We start from the raw sequence: 12177 nt of genomic DNA on the forward strand, positions 1-12177 counted from the left end.
TAACTAATGACAGAGCAAGGATTAGAACTTAGGTTTTGTGACCGTAAATTCAGCATTCTTTTCATTGTATCACAAAATACATTTTCTTGGCATGTAGCACAAAAATATCTTTACAAAACCTTTACAAAAAATAGCAACTAACCTGGTTTTTCTTCTGACTGTATCATTGAAGATATTCCATATCTTTCTTTGGCATAATCCTAAACAACAACAAAAAAGGTTTTATATTATGTCTTTATATTGAAAACACCAGGTCATAAAGTAAAAGACACTATATTAAAAAATGAATATAAAAATAGATTTAACATTTAGTACCACTCCGATTTAGATATTCAGAATACTAAAGGAACTGAGATGTATGATAAAAGGTTAAGCCTATATATGTCGTTTAGAAAGGGACATGGCATGTCTCTTTACCAAAAGAACCTAAATATCATCTAATACTATAAACACATTTATTAATAATAGTTAGCATTTACATATGTTTTAAGGCTTGCAAATCACTTTATATGTTTTTTTTTTAATCCTGACAACAATCCTGTGCAGTAGATGTTACTCTTATCCTCATTTTATAGATAAGAAAATCAATGTTAAGGGATTAAATGCCTTGCCCAGAGTCACACAGCTATTGTTTGAGGCAGGATTTGAAATCAAGTCTTCTTGACTCCAAATCCAATTCTTGATCCACTGTGCCAAGTATAAACTTACATACTTAAGCATTTTCTCTAAAATGTGTCAGACTGTTTCAAAGTAGTGAAATAAACTCCTGTAAGCTAAGAGGAAGACAAACAGCACAGTTTAGTCTGGCTAGATTACCTTCTTAGCTTCTTATTCCAGGAGTAAGTATTTAAAGATTTAGGCAATTTTGGAGGAAATTCTTTTGAATTCCAGATTTCTATATAGGCTTGAGATCTGACATACTTAACACGATACTTATCCTTTCCCCTTCAAACATCAAAAAAGTCTTACTGCCTAATTTTTATGTAAAATGGCCCTTTCATAGAAAACAAGTTATTGCACAGTATAAGATCCATAGTTTTTGTGTGTTACTGGACTTCATGACTTCAACCTTATACCTAGACTTGCTGTATCTGTAAAGCTGTATCATTAATTCAAAGGTTCATCATTATCTCAAAAAACAAAAGGAAATTTTCCTTAGTTTTCTGACAGTGTAAATAGTAGGTATATCTAATGTAATCTGTCAATTTCTGTCTAGTCACTCTATTGCTGTTAGATAAAAACATGGTCTATTATAAGGGAATCCCCTCCCCCCTTGTATCTACACAGAACCTTAATTTTAAGTCAAGAAATTAATCTGGACCATATGTTTATATGCAACCACAATGCTTACAAGGATAATTCAAACTTTTCATTTTCACAAGCATCAAAACTACATCCATATTGCAGTTGAATTTGCATTAAGTAGCCACAGATCCCTCTATGTAATGGTAGGCCTCTGGGAATATATGTGAGCTGGATTAATATTCGATCAAGAAATTATTATGGACAATAGCAGGTCCCATTTATATAGCACTTGTAACCTTTAAAGCACTCTTCTCACAATTATGTGAGGTAGGTTGTGGCAAATACTCATTTTATAGCTGAGGAAAGTGCAAAGAGATTAAGTAACTTGGCTAGGGTTACCAAGCACGTTAGCCAAAGGAACTAAAGTCGAGCTTTTTTCATGGGGTCTTCCTATGCCTATAATACCTCCATATTTTAAGAACTCTATTTCATACACAAGTCAAGTCAGCAGGCATTTATTAAAAACCTACTATATGCCAGGCACTATGCCAGTGTTATACACATGGAACAATTACGGATTCTAAAAAGATTTAATAGTGCCACTTTGATTCAAAGTTCAGAATCCTAAGGGAACTGAGATGAGCAAAAAAGGAAAAGGCTAAGTCTGAACAATGTCCTGTTTAGAAAGGGACTGTAGCATATCTCTTTACCATCAGAATATAAATATCACCTAATACTATAAACACACATTTATTAGTAACAGCTAGCATTTACACATGGTTTAAGGTTTGCAAATCACTTTACGTGTCATCGTTGATCCTGACAATAATCTTGTGAAGCAGAAGCTTCTATTATCCTCATTGTAAAATGAGAAAATTGGGTCTGAGAGATTTAATGCCTTGCCCAGAACCTCACAATTACTGTGTAGCTTTGTGAATAACAAAGGCACTGTATTCAATTTATTACCTATTCAGAACTCTTTGTGCGAATAGGAGAAAAAATTAAGATACCCTAACATTAGCACAAAAATGCACAAAGGGTTGCCAGTTTCCTTTAAATTTTTTCAGTTTTGCAAAAGGGGGGGATGGTGGTGTGTTCCTGCCACAGCCATCAACTTTAGGAAAAACATTTAATCTCAGTTTCTAATGCTCGAAAAATGAAATTAACACCTCCGATATATTTTGGAGAAATTGCAATTATGGGTGTGAAAGTTAAATAATGTTTTTTTTTAAAGAACCAATAGTATTGAATAGAGCTTGAGGGGCCAGCTTTCAAGTGCATTTGAGGGTACAGAAGTTGTTACGTCCTCCACAGTGAACACACTGGCGGGTCAGGGGGTGTGGGTGGTGAGAGCAGAACGCAGACCCAACAGACGGATCAGGGGAGCCTACTTTTTTTTTTTAACGAGGATATGGATTGTGTGGGTTGCGGGGGGAGGGCTCCCGTATGTGTGTTTAAGGAGGTAGGTAAGGACCCCGGTATGTGTGTTCAAGAGGGTAGGTAAGAGCCTCAATATGTGTGTTTAAGGGGGTGTTAAGGACCCCCGCACGTGTATTTAAGGGAGTACATTAGGACCCCCCCCATATGCGTTGGTGGGGTAGGTAAAGACCCTCGTTGGAGGTGTTAAGGACTCCCGTTGTGTATTGGGGGGTTAAGGACGAGGATCATTCTGTAAAGAGCACACGCAGGCACACCGGAGCACACACACAGACACACAGGCTTAAGGCGGGCTCCTCCTGGTCCCGGGAGCAGGAGGCCTCGTCGAGACAAGGGGTCACTCAGATCACAGACAGCGAGCAGGCCCCAAGCCTGCCCTGGCCTGGGCTTCCCGGTGACCCTCTAGGGCAGGGCCCGAGTCACCCTTCTCCCCCACCCCTCAGAGCAGGTCTGCCTAGACGACCTATTCCTCCCAGCCCCAGGGAAGAAGGAAACCCACTTCCGCCGCCTCCATGGTCTCCCGCGGCTTCTCCTGACTCTGGCGGCTGGCGCTGGGCATCTGGAACGACTGGACTGTGGCGAAGGGGCCACGCTTCCCCGACGGCTTCCGTAACTCGTGGACTAAGGGCTGCTCCCCCACCCCCACCCGATCCTGCTCCCGCCCCTACGGCTCTTCAGACACGCAGCGCACGCACTCACGTCGTCGCCGGCGCTTCTGCGCATGTCCGCCTGGAAACTCGCGAGACGGACCTCTCTTCCTCACTCTCTCGAGATCTCGGAGGGGCCAATAACGGGAGGGAGGCGGGGCCAAGACCTCCAGCTATTCCGCGACCCTAGCGTCCGCTGCAGGGAGGAAAGCGCGCGTTATCTGAGGCTTTTCTCGCGGGATTTCCTTGAAAGGGAGAGTTGGGGAAATGGAAGTTGTGATTGTGGTGTATGCGGAGTGGCTCAGTGTTTTGGGTCCCTCGGTCTAAGAACCTGAAGTGGTTTTCACCACCTCGCTCTGCCCATTGATTCCTTACCAGCTATATCCAATGATCTTCCTAGTCTTCTTCCTTCTTTATCTGCGGTTTGTAGGGATATTATGGGGTGTGTGGGGGGGTTCTCCCCCTTTCCCCCTACTTTCTCCTTGCTGGTTCCTAGTTCTCCTCCGACCCTCCAACTCTGGGTGTCTCAGAATGTTCTGTCCTGGGACTGTTCCTTCGTCCTCTCCTATCCCCAAGGCATTAACATGTAAATGTGCCCTTCCAAATCTGTATATCCAACCCTTACCTCTCTCCTGAGCCCTATTCCTTTGTCATTCATCCAACAAATATTACAGGAGACCCTGGCTGTCAATCACAGTAATGTCCTTCCCCTCTTTTCTCGATTCCTGTATGCAGTCACTTGCCAAATCTTGTGAATTTTACCTCCACCACACAATCAGTCAATAAATATTAAGCCCCTTCTGCGTGCCAGCTCAGTGCTAGGGTTCTAAAAGAAACCAAAGACCCACTTCAGTCCCTTTCCACTGATAAAGCCACCACTACTTCTGACTCTCATCAGCTTTTACCTGGACTATTTTTTTTTCCCAGGCAATTGGGGTTAAGTGACTTGCCCAGGGGCACACAGCTAGTAAGTGTCAAGTGTTTTGGTCTGAGGTCGGATTTGAACTCAGGTCGTCCTGACTTCAGGGCCGGTGCTCTATCCGCCACCTAGCTGCCCCTACTTGGACTATTTCAGTGGTTTTCTAATTGGTTGCATTGCCTCAAGTCTTCTAGTTCATTTTCCAAAAGGCTACCAAAACGCTATTCCACAGGTATAACCATGTCACTCTCCTTGAATTCCAGAGGCTCTTTGTTGGCTCCAGAATCAAATTTAGACTTCTTTGGTAAAGCCTTTCACAACCTGGTTCCAAACTACCTTTCCAGAGTTATTATACAGTACTCCAATACAATTTTTTAAAAAGTCTATTAATACCTACTGTGTGCTGGACACCATGCTAAGCACTGGGGGTACAATTTATAATAGAGACAACACAAAAGAAGACAGGAAAGGGGGAAGGGGAAGGGGGACTTCAGGTAGTGCCAGGTTGAGGAAGGATCTTCCTGTCTTCCGCACACTTTGTTCCAGGCAGACTGGCATTGTTGTTTCTCAACGAACTATTTGATGTCTTGTCTCCCATGATTTTGCAGGGGGAGGCTATCCCCCCGTGGGATATGCCCTTTCTCTTCAGCTTTGCTTTTTAGAATTCTTTGTTGTTCAGTCCTGTCCTACTCTTCATGATTGCATTTGATATTTTCTTGGCAAAGATACTGGAATGGTTTGCTATTTCTTTCTCTAGCTCATTTAACAGATGAAGAAACTGAAGCAAAAAGAGTTAAGTCACTTGCCCAGGGTCACACAACTACTAAGCGTCTGAGGCCAGATTTGAGCTCAGAAAGATGAGTCTTCCTGACTCCTGCCCCAGCACTCTATTCATTGGGCCACTTAGCTGCCCATTCTTGGAAATCCTTGTTTCCGTCCAAGCTAAGCTCAAATACTACCAACTACTTGAGGCCTTTTCTGATGTTCTAACTCTGATGCCTTCTCTCTAAATTGCTTTGCATTTATTCTGCTTATACTTACTTTTATATGTGTGCACATCTCTTCCACAGAATGTAAGTTGATTGCAGAGATTTTCATTTTTGTCTTTGCATCTCCAACTTCTGTTATTTTTATTGAGTTTTTGTTTTTTCTTTTTCTTCCTAGTTATCACTTCTCATATGGTTTAAGTCCATGTCTATAGTAGCTTTTCTCCTAATTTGTTGTTTCTTATCTGACTAGTGCTTGGAAATCAAATGACCAAGTTTGTTAGCATCATGTGCAAGACAAAAAGAAATGGCCTTTGATTAGGGGCCTAAGAAACTTCTGTAAGTGAAATTCATGAATTTTGTGGCATCTGTTTGGTGGCCTCACAGACCTTTTTAGTGTGTCCTTACTTCTTGGTTCTCAACTGTTTTCAATAGGTGAGATTGTTAATTAGCTTAATTGAATTAAATTACTCCTAAAACCTCTCAAACAAAAAACTTTACTAAAATGGAAAGTGTGTTCTCTGCAGTTTTTGCAAATAATATGCATCACAGTTTTTCTTGTGGTTAGTTACCTCATTCTCTGTTAAGCTCTTGAATTATTTAGGACACAGAATATTTTAATTATGATATATCTTTCTCTAGTATTTTAGGGTTCAAAAAGTTCTTTCTTCCTAAATGTCCCTGAGATAACTAATGCAAGTATGATTATTCTTTTTTTTATAGATGAGGAAGCTTAAGTAACTTGCCTTAGACAGTTTGGGTAGAAAGTAGTGGAGAGAAGTCATAAAACAGGCTTCCTGGCTGAAGGCTAAGGTTTTTTCCAATACGCCATTATTGCCTCTTGGTATGGAAGGAGCATTGGCTTGGAGACCTAGCTTTTGATTCTGGCTCTTCTGATGTTTGACTGTGGACAAGTCACTTAATCTCTGTGGACCTTAGTTTCCTTATTTGTAAAATGAAATGATTATAGACTAGATGTTCTCTACAGTCTTTTCCAGCTTTAATATTCTATGACTTAAAAAAATACATTTTATTTGTTTTAATCATCTAAGTTCTGCCTTCTCATCCTCCCACCCCAAACCCCACCACCAACTGAGACACAAGAAAAACAAGTATAGTCATTCAAAGCAGATTTCCACATTGTCCATATCCAGAAAAGTTTGTCGCATTCTGTACCAGGCCTTTCACCTTTCTACCAGGAGGTGGGTAGCATGTTTTATTTCACATTTACATACCATAACTTGATCATCCATTCCCTAGTTTATGGGTATCCCCTCAGGTTCCCACTCTTTGCCACCTCAAGCAGAACTATAAAGATTTCTATACATCCTTAGAGTTTGTTGTGCTTAGGATGAATCCCTCGCTTAGTCTAGTCTCCCTCCAATGCCCCCCACCTCCTCCCTTTTCCTTCCTATTTCTCTGTTGAGCAAAATGGATTTCTGTATCCAACTCTGTGCCTTCTTTCTTTTGACCAATTCAGATAAGAATGAGCTTGAATTGGCCACTCCTCCTCAGTTTCTCTTTGCTTGTATAGAGATGTACTTGTGCATTCTGATCATGTGCATGTGAGATGATTTCCCCTAACATTTCTCCCCACCCCCACTGTTTATTCTTTTTTGTTTTATTTATTTTCAAGTTCCAAATTTTCTCCCTCCCTCTGCCCCTTTCCCACCCATTGAGAAGGCAAGCTGTACAATATCAATTATACATGTGAAATCATGCAAAACATATTTCCATATGTTGCAAAAAAAGCAAGGAAAATAGAGTAAAAACTTTTACTTCAATTTCACTCAGAATTCATCACATCAGTGCTCCCTCTGGTTTCATCATGAGTCCTTTGGAATTGTCTTGGAATTAATCAGAGGAGCTAGGTCTTTCACAATTGATTATCGTTACAGTATTGCTGTCACTGTATACAATTATCTGGTTCTACTCACTTCACTCTGCATCAGTTCATATAGGTCTTCCCAGGTTTTTCTGAAAGCTTCCTGCTTGTTATTTCTTATAGCACAAAAGTGTTTCACCACAATCATATACCTCACTTGTTCAGCCATTCCCCAAGAGATGGGCATTATCTCATTTTGCTGCCACAAAAAGAGCTGCTATAAATATTTTTGTACATATAGGTCCTTTTGCTTTTTCTTTGATGTCTTTGGGATACAGATCTACTAGTAATATTGCCTGGTCAAAAGGTATATACTGTTTTATATAGCCCTTTGGACATAGTTCCAAAATGTTTTCCAGAATAGTTGGACCAGTTCACAACTTTACCAATAGTGCAATAGTGTCTCTATATTTCCACATCTCCTCTAACATTTGTCATTTTCCTTTTCTGTCATGTTAGCCAATCTGATAGGTAGGAGGTGGTGCCTCAGAGTTTTCTTAATATGCATTTCTCTAATCAATAGTGATTTAAAGCATTTTTTCATATGGCTATAGATAGCTTTGATTTTTTCTTCTGAAAACTGCCTGTTTATATCCTTTGACCATTTGTCAGTTAGGAAATGGCTCTGATTTTTATAAATTTGACTCAATTCCCTATATATTTGAGAAATGAGGCATTTATCAGAGAAAATTGCTGTAAATTTTATCCACAGTTTTTTGCTTCCTTTTTCATTTTGGTCACATTGGTTTTGTTTGTGCAAAACTTTAAAAATTTAATTTAATCAAAATTATCCTTCACACTTCCTGTAATGCTTTATATCTTGTTTGGCCATAAACTCTGCCTTTATCCATAGATCTGACAGGCAAATTTTTATATGCTCTCCTAATTTGCTTATGGTATCATCCTTTATGTCTAAATCATGTACCAATTTTGACCTCATCTTGGTATACTGTGTGAGATGTTGATTTATGCCAAACTGCTTTCAAATTTTCCCAGCAATGTTTAGCAAATCGTGAGTTCTTGCCTCAAAAGTTTAGATTAGATTACTATAGTCATTTACTACTGTGTATTATATACCTAATCTATCCCACTGATCTATCACTCTATTTCTTAGCTAGTACCGGATTGCTTTGATGATCAGCACTTTGTAATATAGTTTGAGATCTGGTACTGGTAGGCCACTTTCCTTCACATTTTTTTCCATTGATTCCCTTAATATTCTTGGTCTTTTGTTCTCCCAGTATGTGTCTAGTGGAGCCCCAGTGTGGTCTAGGACCTCTTCTTGCACAGGTCTGCATCTTCATCCAGGGTGCTGCAATGTGCTCCTAGCCTGACCCTTCCCCAATGTCCAAAGACCTGTCTGTCTCTTTCCCTGTGCTGAGCTGGGTTGGATAAACGGCTCATTATGACTTCTTCTTGATGTCTCCGTAAAGATTCTGTCTGGTGCATTTTCTAGATCTGTTCGGAGGATTCTTTGGGGGAGGGAATTCACAGCATTGCTTCTTAAAACTCCACCATTTTGGCACTCACCTCTATTCTATAACTTTTACTAGAATGCCTCTTTTTTCTGTAATACTATACTTTTCTCTCTATTCTTTTCTCATTAGATCCTTCTTTTTAAAATTTGGATAACTTCTTCTTGGCCCCTGATTGATCATTTAGAGCAAGCTGTTTTTCCCCCAGAAAGCTTTCTACTCCAGCATTAAAGATAACTCATTTGTCACGCCTTTCCTATCACCTAAAAGGATGATGCTTTTTCCGCTGGCCTTCTAGCCATAGACTTTCCCATGGTTTTACAGTGTGCAGCTGCTACTAGATACCGACTACATTTCTGCTGAGTGAATTGCCTTCCCTTGTCTTGTTTCTGTATAGTTGATTGTCTTCAGTATTTTATGTGAGTTGTAAACATACTGGGTAGAAACTATATTCAATGAGTGACAAAGAGTAAAATGAATAATAAAAATGCACTGCCTCATAAAGTAAAAATGAGTAGAGCTTCTATCCTAAAGAAAAGTAAGAAAAATATATCATATATTATGAAAATAACAGTTGCTTCTTTTTCTCAAAATACTCCACTTTGAAACTCCAAAATCTTTGTCTTTTTTATCCTTCCATTCTTTCCCTTCAATAATCAGCTTTTCCTCTTACCCGCTTTCATATTTTCTATAGAAAGTACAACTACTCTGTAGCTGAGAAGTGTAATCATGATGGGATGACTGGATCTTTTCTCTAGTGTGATGAATTTAGAGAGCTCTTACAGGACTTATATTTCCTCAGTAGCTTAGTTAGCAAGAATAATTAGTTCAAAGCTATAGGGGCAGCCCAGTGTTGGATAGCCAGAGAATGCAGGAAGGAGCCAGAGCTGAATGATGAGTCCTGATGAGTCACCAAAAACAAACAAACAAACAAAGAAACCCTTTTGAAATTTTGATGGCCAGCTTTAGAGTTGAGAATACCCAGGTCAAGCTCTCCTTCTGACACATACTATCTGTGTGATCATGGATAAGTCATTTATCAATTGCCCAAGAAACTCTCCAAGATAATTATAGGAAAGTTTTTGATCTGCATTGGTGGAGGGAGTCACCATGCCAAGAGTTACTTTCAGTACTATAATAGTCCAATGGATCTGTTGTCTCATCATTATGAACCCTCTAACAATGCAAATCATAACTCATCCATGCCTATTCATCTTGTGCTAGGGTTGGATGTACTAGATGTCTTTCTTGTATTCTGCATCTTTAAAGGAAATCTCCACATTGGGAGTCTCCCTCAGAGATGAAATTATAGGTTTAGCTTCCAAAGGAAAGTTACCAGATGTCTGACTGGGGTGAGCTCTTCCCCCACCCCTGTCTTTGTCTCTTACCCCTTGGTGGACTCAGAAAAAGAGGCCAATATCCTGAGGTCTCTGTCTTCTCCTTCAGTGTGCCATGGGGTCTGTCTTCTTCCTACTCAACCCTGTTCCACTAAACTTTTATGCTACAAGCACCAAGTGAAGTTTGTATTATCTGCCTAGGTATAAAAATTCCTAGTTAGATCTTTGCCCTAGTCATTCAAGCTAGGAATCTTGAAGTAACTTTTGAGTTCTCCCCAACTCTTTTTGCCACATTAAATTAGTTACCAAGGCTTACCATTTTTTCCTCCACAAGTTTGTTAGGATTTACCATTTTATAAAAACTAGGTTTTTTGCCATTGTGAGAAGGAAGCAAAAGAACACGCAGGGTTTGACTCAAGTACTATAATCTTCCAGCAGAATTGTAAACTCCTTGAAAGGAGACACTATTTTCATTTTATTTTTAGTGCCTATGCTGCTTTGTTTGGAGTAGGTGCTTCTAAACATTTGTTAGTGAATTTCTGACTTCTGTATAATATAGGAGGTACTTAAATATTTTTTGATTGAACTAGTAATTGAACTAGCAGAGTTCAAGGACAGGAATCATTGACCAAATATATGATATTGCATTTAGATATATGAAAAGTAGAATGGCAATGGTAGATAAACTATTGTACTTGGAGCCAGGAAGACATGGGTTCACATCTGTTATGTGATCAAAGGCAAGTAACTTAACCTCTCTCAGTCTTGCTTTGCTTATGTGTAGCATGGGGAGAACTATATCTATAGTACCTATATAACAGTTATCATGGGGATCAGGTAATGTAATACATGTAAAGTGCTTTAGAAATATACAAATATCATTCATTATGTTTTGTGATTATCAGCCTTATTTTGGTTCAATGTCTTAAATCATTGCCTGAAGAGTAATGAAATTATTTTTATAACTAGCTCAAAAGCAAATTGTATGAACTCAACTTAATTTAAAAGTGCATGTATTACATATTAATCAAACAATAAACATTTGTTCAAAGACAAAACATAAGCAGTTTCTGCCCCAGGAGCATGTATATATAAATATAAATCTGAATACATAAAATACATACAAAATTGTGAGGGAAGTCATATACCAAGATCCTACCTTAGCCAGATTAGGCTAGTTTTTTCTTAAAAGGTATTATAACTGGCCAGGGCATTAAGACCTGGGGCATTGGTGTAGCTTCTGGTTACCTGAGTACAAAAACAGTCAAGACCTGAGGGGATGGAAATCTTCCTTCAAGCTTAGTGTGCATACCTGCAGCATGACCATCAGATGTGAGGAGGGAATGCGTTTCAACCACGGTTAACCTTGGCTTAAGAAGAGTAAATACAAAGTAATTTTGGCAAGGAATTGGAACTACTAGCTGGGAGGATCAGGAAAGCTCTAGTGTAGGAGGTGGCTCTTGAAATGAACTTTGAAGGGAGTTAGGAATTCTAAGAGGCAAAAGTGAGGAAGGAGAACCTTCCAAGCTTCGAAGATTTGTCATGGGTGCACAACTGCCCCCCTTTCCATCACCTCTGCTACTTCTTGCATTGTCAGCACAAAAGGCAACTGAGCCATTGGGAAGGGCATCCTATGTTATGTGGCCAGGCCTGATAAAGGGTTCAGAACTAGTATAGGTAAATTAGACAATGACCACTCATCCTATTTTGTTAGGGAAGGGAACTTCACAGTGATTCGAAAGATGGTGAAGGGTCTGGAAAGTAGAAGCAGGTCAAAGCTCTTCTCTTTGCCTTCATGACCACCATGAGGAGAAAGGCAAAATTTTTTTTTCACCCACTGAGGGTGGTAAGATGGCATCTTATTGCCATTTGCACAGAAACCATCCAGAACAGTTTAAAAAAAAAGGTATCTTGTTGCTTAAAGTAGTGAACTCAAAGTAATCCAGAAAATTTGTAGAATCATAATGTTGAAAGCTCTTTGTAGAGGTGATCCAGTTCAACCCCAGTTAAAATAAGAGGCTTTGCAGCTTCCCCAACAAGTAGTCATCTAGCTTCTGTTTGAAGACATTCAGTGATGGAGAATTCACTAAATCCAGAGGTAACTCATCCCATTTTTTAATAACCCATAATTGTTGGAAAGTGTGAGAAATTATTTCTCTCTTATATTTAATAACTAATTATTGTATTAGGACCAAGGTTTTTTCCCTTTTCTACTTCTTCATGCTGAAACCAACCAGTGTGGTAAA

General features: G+C 39.4%; 1 protein-coding gene across 1 annotated transcript in view; it reads right to left on the reverse strand.

Moving 5' to 3' along the window:
• The window catches only part of DARS1 (aspartyl-tRNA synthetase 1), an 82417-nt gene extending 79053 nt beyond the window's left edge, over positions 1–3364 (reverse strand). The window contains 2 exon segments of the mRNA XM_021009452.2: positions 143–200; positions 3182–3364. Of these exon segments, the coding sequence (XP_020865111.1) occupies positions 143–200; positions 3182–3241 (118 nt within the window). The 5' untranslated portion in view covers positions 3242–3364.
• Positions 3365–12177: the final 8813 nt, after the last annotated feature.

The sequence above is a fragment of the Phascolarctos cinereus genome, unplaced genomic scaffold (assembly GCF_003287225.1).
Source record: "Phascolarctos cinereus isolate Bilbo 61053 unplaced genomic scaffold, phaCin_HiC Scaffold_726;HRSCAF=1367, whole genome shotgun sequence".
Lineage (NCBI taxonomy): Eukaryota > Metazoa > Chordata > Mammalia > Diprotodontia > Phascolarctidae > Phascolarctos > Phascolarctos cinereus.